The 24,662-nt window shown below is 43.9% G+C and overlaps 1 protein-coding gene across 1 annotated transcript; it reads left to right on the top strand.

Moving 5' to 3' along the window:
- The first annotated feature begins 3,220 nt into the window (after window positions 1–3,220).
- On the top strand, window positions 3,221–23,124 carry ODAD4 (outer dynein arm docking complex subunit 4). Its single transcript, XM_079949595.1, has 12 exons — window positions 3,221–3,390; window positions 5,268–5,399; window positions 5,931–6,084; window positions 7,122–7,183; window positions 7,644–7,803; window positions 9,380–9,604; window positions 11,864–12,071; window positions 14,872–14,958; window positions 16,676–16,872; window positions 19,117–19,217; window positions 21,153–21,231; window positions 22,535–23,124. The coding sequence occupies exons 1-12, from the start codon at window positions 3,277–3,279 to the stop codon at window positions 22,846–22,848; spliced, it is 1,833 nt and encodes a 610-aa protein (XP_079805721.1). The 5' UTR covers window positions 3,221–3,276; the 3' UTR covers window positions 22,849–23,124.
- Window positions 23,125–24,662: the final 1,538 nt, after the last annotated feature.

Raw genomic sequence — 24,662 nt, 5'->3', positions numbered from 1 at the left:
GATAAAGGGGAGCCATACTGGGGTGAAGGCGTCCTCTTCCATTTGTCCCCGTGTCAGTTTCAGTTTATTGCTTAGCTTTTCTAGTATTTCTGTGCACACTCAGTAAGTGTAGCCCATTATGTTCCCTTATAATCCCTGATACTGGGGGGGGAGGCGGGGGGGCGGGGGGGAATAAATATGGATACAAAATGGGCTACATACAAAATACAAAATGGGCTACATACAGAGAGCTGTTAATTGAAACAGAAAACAAATTAAAATGGAAAGATTTTAACAAAATTAGAACGTAACAGATTGGTTACAATATTTTCAGTTAAATGAAATATTTAAGAATGATAAAAAGGTAGGGTTTGCATATGAAATGTCAACCTTTCAGAGAGAAATAATAGAAAATGATACAAAATTAATATCTAAAATGTACAATCTGTTGCTGGAATGGGAAACAAAAGATGAAGAGGTCAAATCAGTTATGATTAAATGGGCACAAGATGTGGGACATAATATTCAGATGGTGGGATGGGAAAAACTATGGAAGAACTATATAAAATTTATAGCATGTGTGGTGATTAAAGAAAATTATATGAAAATGATGTATAGATGGTATCTAACGCCAGCTAAATTAGCAAAAATGTATAAAACTAAGGAAAGCAAGTGTTAGAAATGTAAAATAACAGAGGGGACATTTTTCCATATGCGGTGGGATTGTAAAATTATAAAGAAATATTGGGAAATGATTTATAATGAAATGAAGAAGATGTTTAAAACAACCTTTGTTAAAAAAACAACCAGAAGCTTTCTTATTAGGAATTATAGGAGTGGACCTATCAAAATCACAAAAGAACTTGTTTATGTATGCAACAACGGCCACATGGACCTTATCAGCACAACATTGGAAAGAAGAAGGTGTCCCATCTAAAGAAGATTGGCAAGTTAAATTAATTGAATATGCTGAAATGGCAAAATTGACTATGAAACTAAGAGGAAGAGACGACAATGAATTTAAGGAAGAGTGGAAGATGTTTATTGCATATTTACAGAAGCAATGTACACAGATTAATACATTAGCAGGGTTTTAAGATTACTTGTAATTTTGTTATGAATGGATAATAGGGATTTAAATAGGTTAAAATTTAACAATAGACATGCAGTATGTTGATAAATAATAGAACCAAGGAAGGGACTAGACTGGAAGTCAGTTTGTTGTGTTTTGTTTCTGTATTGTTGTTTTTATTTTTGGAAAATCAATAAAATGTTATTTTTTTAAAAAAAGTGACATTCCCTTATCATCGGCCTTAGCCCGTTCTTCACTCTCCACAAGGTACCAAATGACTGCTCTCTGGTACAAGTCGTGTATGACTGAGCAAGAGACATGAGCAGTCTTTTTTGTGGTAGGGTAAAAGATTACCCACCTCTTTTACTAGGTCTGCTATGTTCAGCTCTTTTAACTGCTGTTTGCAGAGTTTCTTCTCCTTCCAAATGGTGTAGTACAGTTGAGTTTCGGGGTGGGAGTCTATCACTCTGTCGGGTTGCCAGTTGCGTCACTAGAATGTGCCACCATGACATCATCCAAGCAATCTCACGAGCATTTCCATTTCAAATATTCCGATTATATTTACTTTTAGTTAAGAATTTTCGAGTTATTTACTTAACTCCCCCTCCAGCTATGCCCATGCCCATTGGGCAAGGCTGAATGTCACAGCAGCTGTAACGTTCTTTCATACGTGGACTTGTAAAAGGGCAAAAGAATATTGGGAAATGATCCATGATGAATTGTAAAATAATGTGCAAAAGTACTTAAACAACAACAACAATCAGAGTCCTTTTTGTTGGGGATAATTCAGTGGGAAATTCCCAGGTGTCAAAAAATGTTATTTATGTATGCCACTACTGAGAGCCAGTGTGGTGTAGTGGTTAAGAGCGGTGGACTCGTAATCTGGGGAACCGGGTTCGCGTCTCCACTCCTCCACATGCAGCTGCTGGGTGACCTTGGGCCAGTCACACTTCTCTGAAGTCTCTCAGCCCCACTCACCTCACAGAGTTTTTGTTGTGGGGGAGGAAGGGAAAGGAGATTGTGAGCCGCTTTGAGACCCCTTCGGGTAGTGATAAAGCGGGATATCAAATCTAAACTCTTCTCTCTTCTACTGCAGCCCATGTTTTGTTAGCCCCAAAATGGAAAACTAGCAAGGTCCCAGCTAAAGAAGAATGGCAACTTAAGTTGATGGAATATGCACAGCTTGCAGACTTAACCTATTGAATAAGAAAACAAGAACATACGTTTAGAGAAGATTGGAAAATGTTTATTGAATATATGGAGGGGGGGGGGACTGTGTACACTTGAAAACGTTGGCAGCATTAAGATAAATTCAACAGTGTAAATAAGTTTTGATGGATGTAATAATGGTTTAGTAAAGGTAAAGGTACCCCTGCCCATACGGGCCAGTCTTGACAGACTCTGGGGTTGTGCGCCCATCTCACTTAAGAGGCCAGGGGCCAGTGCTGTCCGGAGACACTTCCGGGTCACGTGGCCAACGTGACATCGCTGCTCTGGTGAGCCAGAGCCGCACACGGAAACGCCGTTTACCTTCCCGCTGGTAAGCGGTCCCTATTTATCTACTTGCACCCGGAGGTGCTTTCGAACTGCTAGGTTGGCAGGCGCTGGGACCGAGCAGCGGGAGCGCACCCCGCCGCAGGGATTCGAACCGCCAACCTTTCGATCGGCAAGTCCTAGGCGCTGAGGCTTTAACCCACAGCGCCACTTTAGTTTACCTAAAATATGCAGGGATTTATTATATGCAAAATGAACCATGGAAAGAGAAGACGGGAAGTCATTGATATTTCAAGGATGTTTAAATGAGTGCTAAAGTGTAAAACAGAAAATTTAATAAAATTATATACAGTATATTAAAAAAAAAGTCACAGCGGCTGCCTGCTGTGTTGTATTGGAGAAGATGACGAGGACCCAGGCAAATCACACGCTTAAAAATGCTAAGAAAAGACTGCGGTGTGTCCAGGAAACAAGCGAATGGCCGGCTTAGCCAAAGACCAGAGACAGGAAGAGATTGGAATTTTGGTGGCAGCCGCACGAAAAGGAGGCGGGGCATCAGCAAACCAATCAAAAAGCGGTACACTAGAGCTCCTCCTCCCCCGGCGGTCGTTCGCCTTTGTCTTCTAAACCTTCCGAGCTTCCGTAAAGTTCCCGGAAGTGCTGCGGTTGCTAGGCTGCAGGTTGCTAGGCAGCGGCGTCGCGTCTCACTTGGGCCTTCCCGGCTCCAAGGCATGGGGGACTCGGAGGGCGAGGTTTTGCGGGGGACCTTCCCCAGCCTCATGGCGGAAGGGACGATGCTGAGCCGGCGCGGGGAGCTTGCCAAGGCGCTGACTTGCTACACCTACGTGAGAATTTGCCGTGCTCGTGGGGCAGGATGGGGCTGGGAAGGGAGGGAGGGAGGGGGTGAAGCTGGTTCGTGAATAGGCATGAAGGGAGGAGGGGAGGTTGCCTCTGGGCGCTTGGGGTCGAGCTGATGGTGCGTTTATCACATGGCCAGTCATACCTGGGACCCTCAAATACGAGAACAAGCGCCTCCCCCCACATCCTCCAGATGTGGCCTTTGAGAAGCCAGATGTGTGCTATGTACACAAGGACATAAGAAGAGCCTTGCTGGATCAGGCAGGTTCATTCATTCATTCATTCATTAGTAGAATTGTAGAGTTGGGAGGGACCCCCAAGGGTCATCTAGCCCAACCTCTTGCCATGCAGAAATCTCAGCTCAAGCATCCAATACAGGTGGCCATCCAACCTCTGCTACTTGTAGAGAAAATTACAGTGGTACCTCGGGTTACATACGCTTCAGGTTACAGACCCCACTAACCCAGAAATTGTACCTCGGGTTAAGAACTTTGCTTCAGGATGAGAACAGAAATCACATGGTGGCAGCAGAAGGCTCCATTAGCGAAAGTGGTACCTCAGGTTAAGAACAGTTTCAGGTTAAGAATTGTTGTAAATAAAAATATGCCCTTTTCCCTTATGGGGTATTCAAGAGCCCATATAGAGTCCTTACATAGGTTCCCTATTGGTAGGAGAAAATAACAGAGGCCAACCAGAGAATATTGAGAAACAAAGCAGCTAGTAAGCTTGATCTTTATTGATCTTTTGCAACAGGGTGCTCCCCTCACTTGCAGGAAAGGAGGAGGACCCACAAAAATGCTGTGCAAGGGCTTCTAAAGACCTTTGAAATTCCCCTCCTGTCGATCAAGACCACCCTCAGAAACATTATACATACATCACAGAAGGGGTGTAACCTAAGACCACCCCTCAGATACATCACAGAAAAGGTGGTCTTAAAACAAAAATTTCAATATTGTTTTTCTCTTGTCCTTGTTTATTTCCTGTCTGGCAGGTTACTTGATTGGATTGCCTGAGGAGCCTGGCCAGTCTTTTGTAATGATAAGGCTTCACACCCTTATTCAAACACAGACATACCCTTAAGACAGGATTTGTGAAGGAAAAGACAATGGGGAGGTTTTTCCACTTTGACCATGCAGAGAAACATTTGCTCAGTTTAGGAATCAAAAAATGGCTTCAGGTCACAGAGAAACATTTGCTCAGTTTAGGAATCAAAAAATGGCTTCAGGTCAGTCTTCCTGTGCTTGATCTATGTACATGCAGTTATGAACATTACCATATATCTAGACCTCAAAATTCCTATCACAGAATGGACCTCCAGAACGAATTAAGTTCTTAACCCGAGGTACCACTGTAATGGGACGCAGGTGGCACTGTGGGTTAAACCACAGAGCCTAGGGCTTGTCGATCAGAAGGTCGGGGTGAGCTCCCGTTGCTCAGTCCCTGCTCCTGCCAACCTAGCAGTTCGAAAGCACATCAAAGTGCAAGTAGATAAACAAGAACCGCTCCAGCGGGAAGGTAAACATCATTTCCGTGCGCTGCTCTGGTTTGCCAGAAGCGGCTTAGTCATGCTGGCCATGTGACCCAGAAGCTGTACGCCGCCTCCCTCAGCCAATAAAGCGAGATGAGCACCGCAACCCCAGCGTCGGTCACAACTGGACCTACCCTTTATCTTTACCACTGTAATACAGGATCCATTGCTAAGAAATGGGGAAAAGTGAAGGAACTGTAGCTCGCCAAGTGATCCTTGGCAGGATAAAAGCACACCCCAGTTTTCATCTACGAAATGTTGGATGGTATATAATGATCTGTTAGCAGCTATAACTATACTTTTGAGACTTGGCATGGTGTTTTTGTGTGTTGCTAGGCCCTGCAACTCCAGCCAGGTGACAGGAACTGCCTTGTTGCCCGTTCAAAATGCTACCTGAGACTTGGAGATACAGAAAATGCCTTGAAGGATGCAGAAGCCTCCCTGGCAGCTGACAAAGGGTTTACCAAGGTAAGTAACCAAAAGGTGGAAAAGCCTGAACCAACTCAAAGGGTTCCCTTTCAAAATTTATTGTGGAGTATCTGGTTTGATGGTGGAAGAGAGTTATGGATCTGTCTCCCCTCTTTTCTTAACCCAGAAGGAAAGAAGGGTAACTAATAACTTCCATAAAAGAACCCAACCTTCATGTCATTCTTTGTTCTGCAACTATCTTTCTAAACCATTTGGCACATTAACCAGGTTAGAAAATTCTGTTGCAAGCAAACCAGAGCAGAGGTTCAAAGGGACAGTTGGATTGGAAGGGAGTCTCTTGAATTAACTTCAAGCTAAGTGAGAATATGTAAATATGAGGATGGGAGAAAACCCTTCTTCAAATTGTCCACATCTCAGAAATTATCAGACTGGGATAAGCAAGCTGCTTGGGTGCATTTCTTGAGAATGGTATTTTTTGTTTACTCGCACGAACCAGTTTACAATGCATAGCTCTCTTGTTGTCTATCTGTTGTCTGTCCCCGCCCCCAACATTTCCCCTCTTTGTTTCAGGGCCTATACCAGAAAGCAGAAGCATTGTACACTATGGGGGATTTTGAATTTGCCTTGGTCTATTACCATCGAGGCCACAAGATCCGCCCAGAGTTGCCACAATTCAGGCTGGGCATTCAAAAATCCCAGGAGGCAATTGAAAATTCTGTTGGAAGTAAGCCATGTGATTTTTTATTAGGGGATGGAATCTAATTGACTACTAGACCTGAGCTTCAACTTGACTGAGAATACATGAATAAAAGAGAAACTAACAACAAAGATAATAGGCTGTCTAAACTAGCTAAGCAGAGTGCAAGGCAGAGCAGAGCAAGGACCTTAGAGAAGGTATGAAGGTATTTTGCAAAACCAAGGACATATTTGTATCCCTTTAATTTTATTTGAATTGAATTTTGTCAATAAAGCAGACAGTAAAATAAACTCTAGATTACACATACAAGCAATCCAACAGAAAATTCTTTGAGTCTTCAAAGTCCAGGTAGAGATTTTATTTTTCATTACCACCCTATTTTCTTATCTATGCACAATATTACTGAGCCTTTTTGATGATGGAGCTGCTCATGTGAAACTCCTTTCAGAAAAAGTCTCAACCTCCAACTTCTATTTTGAAAGGCTTGTGTGCTACAGCAGTGAAAAAAGCAAATTCGTTGTTATTAGGAGAGAGTTAAAATTAAAGGAGGTATCATAGGCTCTTACAGAAAGCTGTGGTTCATCCGCAATTGGAATATTTTGTGGAGTTCTGGTCCAGGCTGTTTCTAGAAAAATGTCAAAGCTGAAAAAGATACAGAAAGGGGCAATTAAAATGATCAAGGAGTTCATTGCTCTTCTCTTGCACGGTTTGCATGCTTCTTCCTAAGGGATTGCTTGCTAATGTTTTTGGCAGGTGATTTTCAGGGCCTTCCTGACTTCTTGGCTCAGGGGTAGGCAACCTAAGGCCCGTGGGCCGGATGCATCCCAATCGCCTTCTCAATCTGGCCCACGGACGGTCCGGGAATCAGCGTGTTTTTACATGAGTAGAATGTGTCCTTTTATTTAAAATGCATCTCCGGGTTATTTGTGGGGCATAGGAATCTGTTCATTTTTTTCCTTCAGAATATAGTCCGGCCCACCACATGGTCTGAGGGACAGTGGACCAGCCCACGGCTGGAAAATGTTGCTGACCCTTGTCTTGGCTGGTGCTTTCTCTGTTTGTAGGCCCTTCTTCTGTGAAACTGGAGAACAGAGCAGACCTCTTCTTTCTGAGTCGCCAGGCAGAGGTATGATCTCACCAGTTTTTCCCAAAGTGGGTCTCTGATCCCTTCATTAGGAGGGAATAGAAGATATGGTAAGGAGTTCAAGGCATAGACACAGGTTGTTGTGGGATGGGCACAGGAAGGATGTTTGAGTCTACAGCTATTTGGACTTTCTCTTGCATCACAATAACATGGTTCACACATAATGCTAAACTTTAGCATGAACAAGTGCAGGTTCCCAGATGGAGAATCTTGACTGCAGTGTTCTTTTTGATCCTGCCACACTACCCAGGGCTAAGCCATGATCTGGCTTAATGTTACATCTGAATCTGTAGTTTGTCTCCCCCCACAGTTACAGTTTAGTTGCAGGTCATGATTTCTACCTGCCGTGCTGCTTTTCTTCCCACAAGAAGTACTGTAGAGAAAATGATAAGCTTTTTCCCTTGCAAAATTTATTTCTTACACTTTTTTATGTATGTGGCAGAGTAAAAGAGCAAAACAGAAGCTTCAGGTCAAATTTCCTAAGAAGGATGCAAAGTACCTAGGCAGACAGGAGCCTGTGAGGAATGAGAAAACCGAACGGCAGCTGCTGGGGGAGCTCTACGTTGACAAGGCTTTTCTGGAGAAATTGCTCAAGGATGAAGGTTTTCGTTTACTTCATTTGGCTAATGCCGGGCTTGGGAGTTTCAGGACTGCAAATGTCATCAGGCAGTCTAGCAATTACAACCCCCCTGTGACGCTGACTGGGTATTTGAAGGAATGCAAGGTTTCTAAGGGATTTCCTAAAACAGTGATTTTCAAACTCTTGTTTCTGGGCTCTTCGATTAAAAAAAGCACCAACAAACTTCCTCAAAAGATGGCTTGCTCACTGTATTGGTCTTCCCCTGCAATATGAAACCTGAGGAATGTATTACCAGTAGGACACATGTTTGGTTCATGAGGGATGTTGGTGGAGCTCACAAGGCTTAGCCAGTGCTTCATGTCAACTGTGTGAATACCCTTGAACAGGGATAGCCAATGTGGTGCCCTCTAAATGCTGTTGGACACCAACTCCCATCAGCCCCATCCTTCATGGCCAGTGGTCAGGGATGATGGGTGTTGTAGTCCAATAACACCTGGAGGGCACCGCATTGCTTACCCCTGCCCTAGAACATGTCCCCAAATCTTCAACAACGAACAAAGTTTCCTAATAAATGAAGATTCTTGAAGATAAACCACCATGTTAAGGGTTGTGAGCAGCATCTGCCTTATAGGTTGCATTGGTTTTAATTGTCACTGGTGCTGAATGGTGTTTTATTGTTTTATGTCATTTTGATATTTCTTTATTATAGTACAATCGTACCTTGGAAGTCAAACGGAATCCATTCTGGAAGTCCGTTCAACTTCCAAAATGTTCGGAAAGCAAAGCATGGCTTCCGATTGGCTGCAGGAAGTTCTTGCAGCCAATTGGAAGCCGTGGAAGCTGTGCTGGATGTTTGGCTTCCGAAAATCATTCGAAAACCAGAATACTCACTTCCGGGTTTCGATCGTTCGGGAGCCAATTTGTTCAGGCGTTTGAGATCCAAGGTACAACTGTACTGTTTGCTGCTTTCATAGCTTTCAGGCTGAAGAGTGGCAGGCAAATTCCAAAACCAAAATAAAAACAGTGCTACTATTCGCTGTTTACCTAGCCCTATAGCAGCATCCAATTACAAGTTACAAACATTACTTCATTACTGAAAATATGGTTGCATGGCTCCCTAACCTCTGAGCGGTACGAGATTTTAGGAATTCCAGTCACTTGCCCAGGGTCTGTGTTTCCTTTTGTAAATGAGGCACAGTGGAAACTGTGGTGTCTTTAGGATATATGGTTTATTTACCCATATATACAACCTGAGCCTTCTATGGAGGTGTTCGCAGCATCAGCACCCCAAAAGGGTTTTGCTTCTCCCATAGCCAAAGCCTTGGATTCAAGCAGAAATCAGCCGTGGCTTTTTTCTCCGCTATTTCAACCTGCATCTTTTCCCTCTAGGTCACATTACCTGGAATATACGGATTAGAAATCTGGTACCCACAAACTCATAACAATATGAAGTCCACACAAAGTGTGTTCCAGCAAAGAGAGGATGTGTCTCTAAAGAGGCATCTTCCCTAAGCCAGTTATATATATGTAAATAATGTAAACTCTCCCTTTTTGTTTGTTTTTTAATCTGTCTGTCTCTTCCTATGGTCTCCCTGCAGACTTGACCAAAAGCACCACGAAGCAAGGGGTGACTGTTGGACGCCTGATCCAGGAAGGGCTTTCCTACCTCGATACCCGCACAGATTTCTGGCAGCAGCAGAAACCTATCTACGCCCGGATCAGAGACCGCAAGCTCATGCTTAAGAGATGGACAAGAGATCAAAAGCGGAAGCCATCTGAGGTGGCCAGATACATCTTAAAGAGCATGGAGGACATTGATATGTGTAGGTGGCTTGGTTGAAAATGTGCTGGATGTTTTTTGATTTTGTTTTAAACATTTGGTTGCAATTATGCACAATGAAACAAAAAGAAGGGGGGGTGGAAATGCAAATAAAAGGCCCCGTGCATGGTTTCTTTGTTAAATACACCCACAAGGTTATAAAACATGAGGGAGCACCTGTAAATAAGAAAATCATATTATTATTATTATTATTTCTTCCCCCTGTTTGTTTGTTTGTTTGTTTATTTATTTATTTATACATACATACATACATACATACATACATAGCAATAATCATAAACAAATAAGAATAAAAATGTGCACCCCACCACCAAGAACATTCCTTTGTAACTATCCAACCTCCCAAAATTTCAACACCTCTTGCGATGGTTTCACCCCTTTCTATAATTCTACGAACACCTTCCATATCTCCTCAAAATCATTTCTCCTGCGTATTCCCCATCTTACGTTAATGGCACGTGTTAATTTATCATGAATAGCTATAATCCCACACCTCTTTATACCATTCTTCCATTTTATATTTAGAATGAACTGATCCACTGGGTCTTGTTTGTTTGTTTGTTTATGAGTTGCTTCTGTTGAAATTTACAATTTGATACAATGAATAGTATACCTTATTTATTTAAGAACACAGCTGGTTACGTCTCGGGTGTTTATTGATGATGCTTTACATGACCATAGGTTTGTTTGTTGTTGTTTTGTTGGGAATAGACAGACAAGTCTCAGGCCCCTGTGGGGTCGTGTGAGGAGACACCTCTCCCTGGGGTGGGGGCAGCTCAGAGACCAGGGGAGGCAGCCGTGGCTGCTCGGAGGACTCCCAAGGAGAGGGGAGAAGGCTGAGGGAACACTCCACAAGGGAGGGTGTTTGAAAAAGGGTGAGAGCTCTGCAGGCAAGGGGTGACATAACTGGGCTCCTGAGCCCCACAGGGTTGCCGCAGAAAGAATGTAGGTGTTCAAGGGAGCTGTGGACTAAAAAGATTGAAAAACTCTGCGTAGTTTATCTTGCAAGCTGCCCTGTGATCTTTGGATGAAGAGCAGTATATAAATTTAATAAATAATGATAATAATGGCTGCCACCAATAGCCATGTGGTAAATTCTTTGTAGTGAAGTTGTGGACGATGCTTGTCCCATAGATTCAGGAGTGAGAGTTGTAAGGTTGTTGGTACAGAAGTCTTTAAGATCTTAGACGGTTCCTGATACACAGGAGTCAGAAACATTTTTACAATTCCATTTACTGGCCAATACGGTAAAATCCAAATCTGTTTCCCCGAAGCATTTTAAGACCTGTGAGGGGTCCCATTGATTCAATCAATTCCCTCTATATATAGCAGAAAATATGCTGACTTGAAATAACAGATATTAATGGAGACATTTGTTTGCGCCATCAAATAAGAATTGAATTATAGCACTCTAGGCAGGATGTTCTGAGCATGAAAATGTACTTTTCTAAACTCTCACATTGCACAAATATATATAGGCTTCAGAATTTCACCTGACTCCTGTATTAACTGAGCTTAGACCCTGGAGGTGTAAAAAGTAGGGTGTTGTGTATTTGAATTCTTGCTAAAGAAACAAAACAAGAGCCAGTACCTGTTAGCCGATTCTCTGGAGGTAGCCTCTCTCTTATTCTATAGGGACCCAATGAAATATAGAAGAAAACGGACTCAGGTTGGTCTATGTAGTCAGGTCACTTTCATAGCTTGAAAGAAAAGTTGCCTTTTCTTTCTGAACTTCTTCCAGGGATTATAAGGAGCAAGCCCCCAAATCCATTTCAGAAGCCACCAGAGTTTCTGCTTGCATTTGCAGCAACTGTTTCCCTCTATGATAAAGATTACATAAACATTTGGTAAACGTATCCCCAGGTAAAAGGGACTCGGGTGTCAAGAACGGGAAAGACCTGTACCTGAACCATTGCTAGTCAGAGTTGACCAATAAGAGAGACCAATGATCTGACTCCTTACATTGAACTGTAGAGTGTAGACAAATCACGAGAAAGAATTGTCTTCCTGGATCAGGCTAAAGGTCCTTCTTGTTTGGCATTCTGTTTTCAGTAGTGACCTGGCAGGTGCTAGGAGCTGATGTAAGTGCTAGCAAACATGATGGATAGTGAAAATAGGTAATGTGAAATGCCATTTTGGAGGGGGAGGGTGTCCAAATTTGGGGTATCCTAATGAATTGGGGGTAGTTAACATGCATCATATGAGCACACACATTCTTCTTCTTCTTCCCTTCCCCGTCAAGTGTTGACTAGCGGCAGCCCTGAAAGAAGCTGCCAGAAAGCTGAACAAGTGCTGAAAAAGATCCAAGGCTGGTCTGACGAAGAGATCCCCAACAGGAGCGAATTGGTTGGAAACCTCTACAGCTGCATTGGAAATGCTCAGATTGAGATGGGGAACATGGCAGCAGCTTTGCAGAGCCACCAGGTGGATCTGGACATTGCAAAAGAAAAGTAAGGAAGGCCAGCCTACTCCTTTTGAGGCTGCTTGAGTGCCCGTTCCATGCTGCCATCATTTAGCCATAGCTGTGTACTCTTTATTTCAGGACAGGAGTTCAGAATGTGTTGAATTGTTCAAATCTCAGTTTCTGCTGGAAAAAAGAGGGGTAGGGGAACACTTAGGGTTTCTAGCCCTTATGGTTGTGTAAAAAATGTATGCAGGCAGTGCCTGGTGATATCTCCTGAGCTGGAGATGACAGAATTGGGCCTACCTGTTGGCAGAAGAGGCTCCGGTACTCTGTACAGCTTCCCCAATCCAACAGAAGAAGAAGAAGAAGAGTTTGGATTTGATATCCCGCCTTTCACTCCCTTTAAGGAGTCTCAAAGCGGCTAACATTCTCCTTTCCCTTCCTCCCCCACAACAAACACTCTGTGAGGTGAGTGGGGCTGAGAGACTTCAAAGAAGTGTGACTGGCCCAAGGTCACCCAGCAGCTGCATGAGGAGGAGCGGAGACACGAACCCGGTTTCCCAGATTACGAGACTACCGCTCTTAACCACTACACCACACTGGCTCTAGCCCAGGGGTCCCCAAACTAAGGCCTGCGGGCCGGACTCATTTATCTGGCCTGCGGTGCCACCGCCCGCTCTTACTGGCACTGCCCACTTCCGGGTCAGAGGAGCACCGGAAATAGCTCGTGCACATGCGCAAGTATTATTTACGCATGTGCAAGCATTATTTCCGGTGCACATTTGGGTCGGAGGAGGCCCGTGCACATGCGTACAAGCTATTTCCGGTGCTCTTCCGACCCGGATGTGTGCTGGAAATAGCGTGTGCGCATGTGTATGGGCATGCGCTCCCCCACCCTCCGGCCCGCCATGCGATCGGCACTGGAGACGTGGTACGTTTGCTCACCCCTGATCTAGCCCAACAACCTGTTCCACAAGCTCTCTCCATTTTCTTCTCTCCCCTCTCCTCTTCCTTGCTCCAAATGCCTGTGTCTTTGAAAACCTTGTTCTCAGGAGCAGGATGAACAGATACTGGCAGATTTGTTTGTGTTTTACTTAGAAGGACACACGCTTACCAGCATTTCGAATGTTAGTTTAGTATTGCAAGATTCAGGTAGGTAGCCGTGTTGGTCTGATGCAGTTGAAATATATTTTTTAAAAAATTGTCCAGTAGCACCTTAGAGACCAACCAAGTTTGTTCTCGGCATAAGCTTTCATGTGTATGCTAGGTTATTTGTCCTGCTCAGGGCTTACATCAGAAGGCCATGAATCAGGGGTTAGTTAGACTGGGTGCTTGGAATAAGAGGCAGATAGAGGGGAGAGTGTGGGGATTGGGAGGAAAACTAGCCACAGGAACAAGTGTATTTCTAGTTCACCCTGGGCATGGTCTCAAGTCGATCAGGTCTGTGTATCTTCAGTAGGAGACCTCCTGAGAACCATGGGGAACCATATGTATGCTGTCTAGAAGGAAAGCTAGGATACACAATACCCATACTGTCAGTTAGTATTAGGTTGCCTTAAGTTGCCTTCTTCTGACCCATGAGTACCAGTCTTTCCAGAATTGCAAGCACTGGGGTTCCAGTTTGTAATAATCATCATTATCTCTGGGTGAGCCATGAAAGTAATGATAGAGTGATTGCGCTCTCTAGTGGCTAAAATATTTAGGGCAAGCCATTAAAATCAAAGTCAAATCACCATTTCTTGCAATATTGCTCTCCCAGATTGTGAGTATCGAAATCCATAGTGATATCCTCCCCCAGGGAAGTGGTGCTCCAAGCAAGGTACAGATCTGTTCCAGAATCCCTGACCTACTGCGAATAAATAACCTTGCGTGGCGAATTCCTGCCCCCCACCAGGGAGAAACATAGACAGGGACACCAAGAATTAAGGTTAATGGGTGAATTAGGCCACAACTTTATTGATTTCAGGAATGAGAGGTATTGGCTTAGGCATTGGTCCTATCGACTAACCGGCTCCAGCCCGTTTGCTGAAGACCGGGAAGGGTTAACACCATAAAGGGGGAGTCCTGCTGAGGCACGTCAACTAGGAGCTCCCCTGGGTCACCGCTGGGGCGTGCGCCTTAGGCCCACACCTCCATAGGCTTCGGACAGGGCCACGCCCCCCGGAGTCCTTTATCGGACTACCCTTCACTTTTTTTGGGGGGGGTGATGGCGTTTCCTCCCCCCCATCCTCTTAGCCCCTCCTTACCAATGCCTAACCGCCAATGCCGAGGAGTTGTGATGAGTTGCTACGAGGTAGGTGAAAAACCTTTTAAAACCGGCCGCTTCCTTTCCTCCTTATACACTTGTTTCCTGCTTTCTTAGTCGCTTTCTTTCATTTCTTCCTAGTTCAGCACTTTAGAATCTAGCAGATATCTGCTGTGTCCCAATGTCCCTCCATTTCATACCTTGTTCCTTTGTTGTCCACGTCTCTGGACAAATTCATGATTTGAATGGCTTTATCTATCACACCCCAAAAAAAGCATCGTTACATTTTAAAGATGGCTCTGCAGCACAGTTTTGGGGCAAATTCCCCTGTGCCTATATTTTAGATTGAAAGTAGCTTCTGGCATGGATCGCCCAGCATCTTTGCTATCCTCTTTAAACTCTCAAACACACAGCTTACTTTTGGTCAATAGACCTTAAAATCCTTTAAACTGCTACAAGCACTGACAATGAACTATAAATTAATACATACAGCTGGGGCAACATACAGGGGCTGGGGAAGGAGGGTAGGTCAGAAACCTCTCTGGAGATTTTGAAGTAGCAATCCAGCTTTCAGATCACTCATTTTTGCTTCTTCTTGCAGCAACCTGACTGATGCCATCTCCAGAGCCCTTGACAATATTGGCAGAGTGCATGCCCGCATGGGCAACTTCCAGAACGCCATTGACACGTAGGTGGAACCCAAAGACAAATAGTCAGGCCTCCATGCCTCTCGCGTATGTAAGGGTGGTCTCCTAACGCAACCCACCTGCCTTACCTTCATTCTGTAAACTGCTTTTACTCTCATGGTTTCCTTTCAAGGGATTCTTGGAGTTGTAGCATTTGGAGAGGGTGAAGGACACTCAACAGCGGGTGGCCAGCTGCCCCACAAATGTGCTGCTCCTAAATCTTTTGAAAGAAGCAATGGCATATTTGACATACACATCTTGACACACAGGGATGATTTTCTCCCATACTTCTGCTACGTGAGGATGAAGGGATGGGAGTTTTTGGGGGTTGGATTATCTAGATTCCACAGAATGTAGAGGGGTGAGGGGTGTAGAGGGGTGAGGGGCATTGAAAACTGTGAAGGTCAGGCAGGTACAAAGAATAGGTAAAGGTAAAGGGACCCCTGACCATTAGGTCCAGTCGTGGCTGACTCCGGGGTTGCGGCGCTCATCTCGCTTTATTGGCCGAGGGAGCTGGTGTACAGCTTCCGGGTCATGTGGCCAGCATGATTAAGCCGATTCTGGCGAACCAGAGCAGCGTACGGAAATGCCGTTGACCTTCCCGTCGGAGTGGTACCTATTTATCTACTTGCACTTTGATGTGCTTTCGAACTGCTAGGTTGGCAGGAGCAGGGACCGAGCAACGGGAGCTTACCCCGTCATGGGGATTCGAACCGCCGACCTTTGGATCGGCAAGTCCTAGGCTCTGTGGTTTAACCCACAGTGCCACACGCGTCCCTTGTACAAAGAATAGAAGGGTACAAATAGAGGTGCCATTAGTTGCCATCTCTTCCCACCCCCCATCCCACCAAATGCCTTTTGTCTCCATCCCTGGCCTGCTGGGTACCAATTCTTAACTTGGGGAAGGGAAATCTGTGGCTCTGCAGATGTTGCTGGTATATAACTTCCCATCATCCCTGAGCCTCAGGGGGCCTGACAACCCTAAGTAACATCTATAAGGAAGTGGAAAGTTGGGGCCAAGATCCTGTGGAGGGCTGAGTGCAATCTTAACGGCTTTCGCAATGCATTCCTGAAAGAGCGTCTCCACCCCCATCGTTCAGCCTGGACACTGAGATCCAGCTCAGAGGACCTTCCGGCGGTTCCCTTATTGTGAGAAGTGGGGTTAAAGGGAACCACGCAGAGGTCCTTCTCAGTGGTTGTGTCCACCCTGTGGAATGCCCTCCCATCAGATGTCAAGGAAATAAAGAACTATTTGACTTTTAGAAGACATCCCTTGTACAGTCATACCTCGGGTTATAGTAACTTCAGGTTGCGTTTTTTTCAGGTTGCGGACCGCCAAAACCTGGAAATACCAGAACGGGTTACTTCCGGATTTCGGTGATCGCGCATGCGCAGAAGCACTAAATCACGCTTTGCACATGTGCAGAAGCACCGGATAGCAACCTGCATGTGCACAGACATGCAGACATGGGTTGCGAACGCTGCAGGTTGCGAACGTGCATCCTGCACGGATCACGTTCGCAACCCGAGAGTCCACTGTATAGGGAAGTTTTTAATGTTTGATGTCTTACTGTGTTTTAATTTGTTGGAAGCCACCCAGCATAGCTGGGGTAACCCAATCAGGGAAGAAGCGCTGGTCTTAAAAGAGCCAGGAAAGCTACTCTTCAGACCTTAATTATTTCCACAGTTAGTTGCAAAATTCTGTTTTATTTCGAAAAGCTGGGAAGAAAAGATTCCACTTGTGAAGAGCAACCTGGAGAAGACTTGGCTGTTCCACGAAATGGGCAGGTGCTACCTGGAGCTCAACAAAGCGGCGGAGGCTCGGGACTTTGGCGAAAGGTCCTTGCAGTGTGCAGAGGAAGAAGGAGACATTGAGTGGCAGCTCAACGGCGGTGTATTGGTGGCACAAGCACAAGGTGAATCGCTTTGCACAAACCTTTTCCTCACTAGCAGGGTCTGTGTGAGCTCCACAAGGCTCTAGGGCCACTCCCCCCCCCCATAGGAGCAGGCTAGGCAATTGCCTGGAGTGCCAGGATCTAGGTGGGGAGGCTGTTTTCCTAAAAAAGAGAGCACATTGGGAGATGACTACTAGAGACAGCTTAGCATCTTGTCAGCTGGTTGTATTTTTTTTAAAGGGACACAATCTCTTATGGATTTCTGTTTGCTGCCTAGAGCATAGACACTTGTTCAAGAGGAAGTGGTGGGTGGGTGGGGAGTAGCATATTAAGAACAGAAATGAATAAATTATATTCTAGTCAATTCTGTTACACCTAAGGAAGTTAGATTAGCCTTAACCAGAGCCAGGGCCTTCTCAACACTGGCTCCGGCCTGGTGGAATGCTCTGTCTCATGAGACCAGGGCCCTGCGGGATCTGATTTCTTTCCGCAGGGCCTGTAACACAGAGTTGTTCCACCTGGCCTTTGGCTTAGAATCAGTTTGATTCCCTCCCCCTCTTTCTTTTTCCTTTCTCCTCCTGGGAAGAGGCTGCATCCTAATGTTTTAATGTTGTATCTTAATCTTTTAAATTGTATTTTAATCAACTTGTTTTTATTATTGGCTGTTAGCCGCCCTGAGCCCGGTCTTGGCTAGGGAGGGCGGGGTATAAATAAATTATTATTATTATTATTATTATTATTATTATTATTATTACTACTACTACTACTACACTCCTCAGGACACCAGTGTTTGGATATGTTGTGCAAAATTGTTTTCATTTGACATGAGCAGCAAATAATTTGGCGGATCCAGAGTATAGAACTAGAATTCTCACTCAGACCTTGACATGCTGATGGGGAAAATTTTTTGAATGCTTTGGTTCTTGTGCCTCAAACCAAATGGAGCTTTGGACAAGGGCATGCAATTGCTGGGGTGAATGAGAGAAATCAAACAAAAACATTGTGTTGGATCCTGTAATGAGAATTATGCAAATGTCCATCCCCTGCTCCCGAGGTAAAAAGAAAAATCCTTTAAAAATTTTAGTGTGCTTTTTTAGTTTAGCCAATTTCTGCCCGGACACTGCTTCCGACAGCAATATTCTGGGTATGTCTGGAAAATTCCGGACGTATGGCACCCCTATGGTATGGAATATTCACAGTCCAGGATTAAAATGCTGGTTTTATTTTGCTGAAGGAAACTCATGGTTGGACTAAATTATGCATATTTAAAAGTATGTATGCTTATATTGCCACCAACTCACTTAATTTACCATATTTTTCACTCTATAAGACGCACCAGACCACAAGACGCACCTAGTTTTTGGAGGAGGAAAACAAGAAAAAAAATATTCTGAATCTCAGAAGCCAGAACAGCAAGAGGGATTGCTGTGCAGCGAAAGCAGCAATCCCTCTTGCTGTTCTGGCTTCTGGGATAGCTGCGTAGCCTGCATTCGCTCCATAAGACGCACACACATTTCCCCTTACTTTTTAGGAGGGAAAAAGTGAGTCTTATAGAGCAAAAAATACGGTAATTTGTTTACAGTGCCAAAGATGGTATTTGATGGTATCTAGAATATTTTTAGCAGGGAGGAGACTACAGTGTGTATCGCAAGACGGGAAATGAAGCTTGCATGCTTCCCTTCTTTCACACCTGGCAGTCAGTACTAGGCCACCGGACAGCCACATGCTGGATATATTGTTTACATTGAACTGAGGTGTATAAAGTCCAGAATTTGTGGGTTCAAACTGTGTGGCCCTTTCCCAAATTGTATGAAGGTTCATGAATCTGCAGTTTAGGTTTGTGCATGGTACAGTAGACGTTACACACCTAGTTCCTATGCAGATATTGCATTCAGATATCTGGAACATCAAGATGTAATATGTGTACCCAGGGGTCGGGGCAGGGGGGACAGGAAAGACACGGATCCTGCTTCCCAACCACACTTCAGTGAGAGTCTGCACACATATAAATTTATTTTATTTGAGCCTTTATTGCTTCATCCTTAGGTCAAGAGTATTAAATGACAATCTCCCACCCCAATAAAATAAAATGAAAGCAGATTGAGTATCCTGTGGTTTGGGGACCTTATCCTAGAGAGTTCCAGTAATCAACCGACAATATACCACATGTTTATTTGTATAAGTTTCTCTGAAGTCTATATCTTGTGTTGAAGTTGATTCTTTCTTATTCTTCTTCTTCTTTTTTAAAAAATTATTAACACACAGTGAAACTAGAAGATTTCCAGTCTGCAGTCACCTACTTTGAGAAGGCTCTGGAGCAGGCGAAACGTATCCATAACGTTGCTGCTATGCAGGCGATCATTATTGTAAGTGGTTGGCTATAACCAAGAGGGGGGTGGGGGAGATGACATAGCAAAAAAAGGGGGGGAGGGGGAGACCAAAGGAACCACAGTGGGGAGAGCAGGATATTTTGTGCATGTTGTTAGGTAAAGTACATTTTTGTGGGAGTGAATTCAATAGTTTAATTGCATGCTATGCAATTAAAAAAATTAAGTACTTCCTTTTGTTGGTCCTGAATCTTTCATTGTTTAGCTTCATCAGATGTTCCTGGGTTCTAGTATTATGGGAAGGAAAGAAAAAGCTTCTCCTGAGCCACACGGTGCATAATGTTATACATGTCTTAGCATGTCCCCTCTTGTTCGTCTTTTCTGTAAACTAAAAAGTCCCAAATGTTGTAACCTTTCCTTCCAGGGCAGTTGCCCCAACCACTCTATCATTTTTTTGCCCTCTTCTGAATCTATTCCAGCTCTATAATCTTCCATTTGAAGTGTAGCTAACTGTACATAGTATTCCAACTATGGTTGTACGCACAGATTTGTATATCTGCGTTTGTTTATTGAGTATTGTGATATTCAGTATTGCATTACAATACTGGCAGTTCTGTTTTCAGTCCCTTTCCAAATTATTCCTAGTATGGAATTCACCCTTTACACAACTGCCGCACACTGGGTGAATGTCTTCATAAAGCTGTAACCCCAAGGTCTCATTCCTTGTCCAGACCTCATGGGCATATATGTGAAATTAGGATTTTTTGTCTCAGTGTGCATCATTTTACACTTGCTTATATTGAATTGCATTTGCCATTTTACTGCCTGCTCACCCAATCTGGAGAGATCCTTTTGTAGTGCTCCTTATCATTCCTGTACATTCCTGTCTTGAAGAATTTGGTGTCGGCATCAGACTTGGCTATGTCATTTCTCACTCCTAACTCTAGGTCTAGATCATTGATAAAACGGTTAAGAAGCACAGACCCAAATACCCATCCTTGGGGAAATTCCACTTTCTACATCCTGCTAGTGGAAGAACTGTCCATTTATTCCTCCTTTCTGTTTTCTGTTTCTTAACCAATTACTGATCCACAAGAGGACCTTTCCTCTTGTTCCATGGCTGCTAAGCTTATTCAGGAGTCTTTAGTGTGGTACTTTTGTCAAAAGCCTTTTGATAATCTAAGCCAGGGTTTCCCCGACTTGGGTCTGTTTTTGAACTACAACTCCCATCATCCCTAGCTAGCAGGACCAATGGTCAGGGATGATGGTAAATGTAGTCCAGAAACAGCTGGCGGCCCAAGTTTGGGAAAGCTTGGGTCTAAGCACACAATTCAGCTGGATCACCTCTATATACTTCTGGACATATGTTAGTTATATGGAACCTTCTTGTTAAGAGGGAATATACTTCTGAATACCAGATGCTGGGTTAAACTATAGGAGGAGATTGCGTTCATATTTTGCTTGTTGACTTTTTAGAAATATGTGGCTGGTCACTGTGGGAAATGGGATGCTAGACTGGACGGATATTTGGTTTGACTCAGCAGAGATATTTCTCTGATATAACAGCTATGCATTGGTTCTTGTGTTTACAAAGGGGCCCCACATAATTCAAACATTATTACTGATTCATTTATTCCCCCCCCCCCATAAATTACCTGACAGTTCATAGCCATGACACCTGCAATTCACCTGATCTGACAACAACTCACCTGACCCAACCCAACCTCATCTCTGCTACCCTTTTGCCATCTGCTAGGTTTCAGGCAACTAGGTTTTCACTTTCAGGTGTCTCTCTTCTCTGTGTGAACCTCTTGAAGAAGAAGCAAAACAGGATTTTGGTCCTGTCTGTGCCCCCCCCCCCCACCAATAGTCCTATCTCATGACAATGCCACCATATGCAGATGGCAGTAGTGGGAAGAGAGACTGAGGCCTGACTCAAGTTTCCCATTTAAGATCCCCACCTTATTTTTGCAGGCACTGGATGAAGCCAACAAAGGATTCATCAAAGAATTGAAAGAAGAACAGAGGCTTGAAAGGATGCGTGAGTTGAAAGGTTGGTTCACATTACCAAGCTGTGTATAGAGGATTTCAGGCATCCTATGGTCTGTCTTCATTTCCAGGGTGTATACACACAGACATGCTAACCAGCCGATTAAGGAGATTAACTGGGTCTGAAGTAATTTGGGGTGTTTGTACAGTGGTGGGCCCGGCATGTGGAGCACGCTTTTAGAAAAACCTACAAGAAAAGGTGCTTCATTCCAGAGTTTAAACCTAGAAAGTGTCAAAACACAGAATGCATCAAGAGCCTCCTTAGCACATTTTGAAGAATAGTCCATACCATTTTTCCAGGCATATAATTGTTGTGCTGTCAAATAAAGAAAAGGGAGGCAGATAAAGAAAACTAGTACTTAAAGCCCCTTGCCCTGAACAGATGTTGATTACTTCAGGGGCAATTCATCATAAATCCCGCTCCACTTTGTTGAAGCAATAAAATGGCGAAAACCTGAGAACAGGAAGCTTTTAATTAAAAGCACAAAAGCCCTAAAAAAAGGGAGAAAACCTCAGTAGCAGCCCATATTGAAGAAACAGGCAGTGCAATTAGATTTTAATTTTAATTGGAAAAAATTAACCACAAATCAACTCTTGAAAAACAGTAGGAGAATGGAACACTAAACAATAATACAGCAATTTGGTAACTATCTCGTCTGGATGCTCTTCAAAAAGAAGTGACTAAAGGATGGCAATTTCAAGGGAAAGGGCTAATGTGTAAACATCCTTAGGCCCATATAACCCATATGAATAAAAATACTTCATAAAATTGAAGTATTGTATCAAGACTAACCTGTAGGTGGTAGCATTTCTCCAGTTTCCTTCTTGTTCTTATCCAGCAAATGGATAAACTCTGTCCTTTTGTTCTTGGCTAATCATAGGTTTTATACTTGAGTTTAGCCTTAAATTTTATTGTTAGTGATGTACTCTGATATTAGTAGCCTGAGTGTCGTCCTGCATCCCTTTTTTTGAATAATAAAAAAGAGAATTTTTGAGTCTGCCTTACACACCACGCTGCTCCCAATGCAATGTCTTCCACATCTCTATTCAAAGAGCAGTCACATTATATCAAGACACTGAGGAGAAGGCCCACTATCTGTCTAAGCTCTTGCAGAAGTTCTAAATGGGAAGCGAGTCTCCCCATTGGCCCAGCCACAAAATTTGCTATGATTATAGCCTCAGGCAAACTGCCTTGTTGTCACAGTCTGTAAAATGGGGTGAATGCCATAAGACCATAAAGTGCGAGGGTAGAAGTGAGCTAAGAAATCTTAGGTAGGATCTTCTCTGAGATTCCATTTCTTTCCCAGAGTTAGAAGATGAGGAGGAGGAGGAGGAGGAAGAAGAAGAACAAGAGGAGGAGGAGAAGAAGAAGGAAGATGCTGGGGCTGCAGACACAGGAGAGCGTACATCAAAAAAGCAAGAAGAGGAAAAGGCTGGGAAAACTGAAACTGAAGGAGAGAAACAGGTATCAGGCACGGAGGGCGGAGAGACAATTGCACCCAAGGATGGGGAGAAGAAGCAAGAGGAGGAGGGAGAAAAGTCACAAGGAGAAAGCAGGGGAGGAAGTCAGAAAACAGAAGAGGACGACACAGGAAAGTCGGGTGAGGACATTCCCGGATGAGGCCTGTGAAAGCTTGCCCTTGGGAACTCTTGGTTTATAACTCTGGAAGTGTCTTTTCCATGGTCATCTGTTTTGCTCCAGATGTCTTCTCCCCAAGTCACTTCCGGTGCCTTCCAGGGCATTCAAAAATAACAATTTTGCTTTCGGGTAGTTTCTAGGGGGCTCTAAGAATGTAGGGAAAGTTGCCATTTTATGTAAGACACCCCCAAAAGCTACTGTTTAGGTAACTTCATGAAGAAGGAACTGTTCTAACCATTAAAAAGCCTTCAAATGCTATCTGTAGTGATATATTTTGTTTTCACTGACCATCTTAAGCAACTGAGATTAATCTTAATTGCAAGCTAGATAAGCGATTAGGGAAATCCTTCAGTCAGTTAATGCCATAGTTCTAATGTAAGCAAAGGAACGAGAAACGTTTTTTTTAAGGTGCTGGGAAGACAGTTCAACTGGTTAGAGCCTGAGATTCACCCATAAATGCATGGAGTTATGCCTTTAAGCAATCAACTGAGGGAAGTACAGTAGGTAGTGGGTTTTTTTAAAAAAAGTTACATTGAACAAAGGCCTCACATTGAGATATGAGCCATTTCTGCACGGTTTGGAGCGATGCAGTTCACCAGAGATATTTAGAAATCTAAACTTCAAAACATGCCTTTCTGTCCAGCATAAGTGCAGAAGTCACACTCTTTCTTCCACATGGCCTAGCGTATCATTGAGAAGTATACATATGCACACATGCATCAAAGTTTGCAAAAAGAGCTATTACTGTAAATCATGGCAATGGTGGGCACCTGGGTCCACAAGTATTTCTTTTTGGCATGCTACTTCTTTGGCGTGAGTAGGGCAGTTGCTATTCTTGCGGGCATTCAAATGTAGCAAATGGAGGTGGTGGGAATGCAGGTCACAGATTTGTGTGGCTTTTCCTCATCTTGTTCCCCAAATACAAAAAGTTTTCAGAAATCCAGAATGCTTGCACCCTCCTCAAGTAATAATGATATAGGCTCTCTAATGGTGTAGACAATGGGCCACATTGTCTATATACACTGGTAGAAAACAGGCAGCACATTTATTAGATTGATATGTTCAAAGCCCATGCTAGCTAGGGCTGATGGGAATTGTAGTCCAAAACATCTGGATGGCACTAGATTGTTTGTGGAAGGGGGGAAGCTGGTCTAGTAACCATCTGTTTAGAGAGACATCTCTTCAGACCATCTACCCACCTTTCTGCCACAAATTAAACCATGCAATCCATATTGTAACATGTAGACTACAGGGGGAGAAAACACACACACACAGCAAAACTGTGGATTTCTTCCAGGTGCCTGTGGCAAGTGAAGGCACGCTAACATTTCCCTCCCGTCGGTATCCAACTATCCAGGGATAGGAAACGGGTAATTTCTTCATATATTAAAATATACTTAGTATATTAAAGGTGCTGACTTTAAAGCCCTAAACAGCCTTGGCCCAGTATACCTGAAGGAGCATCTCCACCCCCATCGTCCAGCCCGGACACTGAGTTCCAGCTCCAAGGGCCTTCTGGGGTTCCCTCCCTGCAAGAAGCGAGGTTATGGGGGACCAGGCAGAGGGCCTTCTCGGTGGTGGTGCCTGCCCTGTGAAATGCTCTCCCTTCAGATGTCCAGGAAATAAACAACTGTCTGTCTTTTAGAGGAAGGTTAGGGGAGTTTTTAATGTTTGCTGTTTTCTCGTGTTTCTAATATTCTGTTGGGAGCCGCCCAGAGTGGCTGGGGAAACCCAGCCAGATGGACGGGGTATAAATAATTAGCCAAAGTCTGGTGGTTGTTGTTTTAAAGAATCAA

Source organism: Podarcis cretensis (assembly GCF_951804945.1).
Source record: "Podarcis cretensis genome assembly, chromosome: 13".
Lineage (NCBI taxonomy): Eukaryota > Metazoa > Chordata > Lepidosauria > Squamata > Lacertidae > Podarcis > Podarcis cretensis.
The sequence above is the reverse complement of the archived record's forward strand: the minus strand, read 5'-3'. Positions and strand labels throughout refer to the sequence as shown.

Coding starts and splice junctions, on each gene's coding strand:
- ODAD4 (XM_079949595.1), top strand. CDS start 3,277: ATGGGGGACTCGGAGGGCGAGGTTTTGCGGGGGACCTTCCCCAGCCTC. Junction 7,804..9,379: donor GAAATTGCTCAAGGATGAAG/GTTTTCGTTTAC, acceptor GTCTCCCTGCAG/ACTTGACCAAAAGCACCACG. Junction 9,605..11,863: donor CATGGAGGACATTGATATGT/GTAGGTGGCTTG, acceptor TTCCCCGTCAAG/TGTTGACTAGCGGCAGCCCT.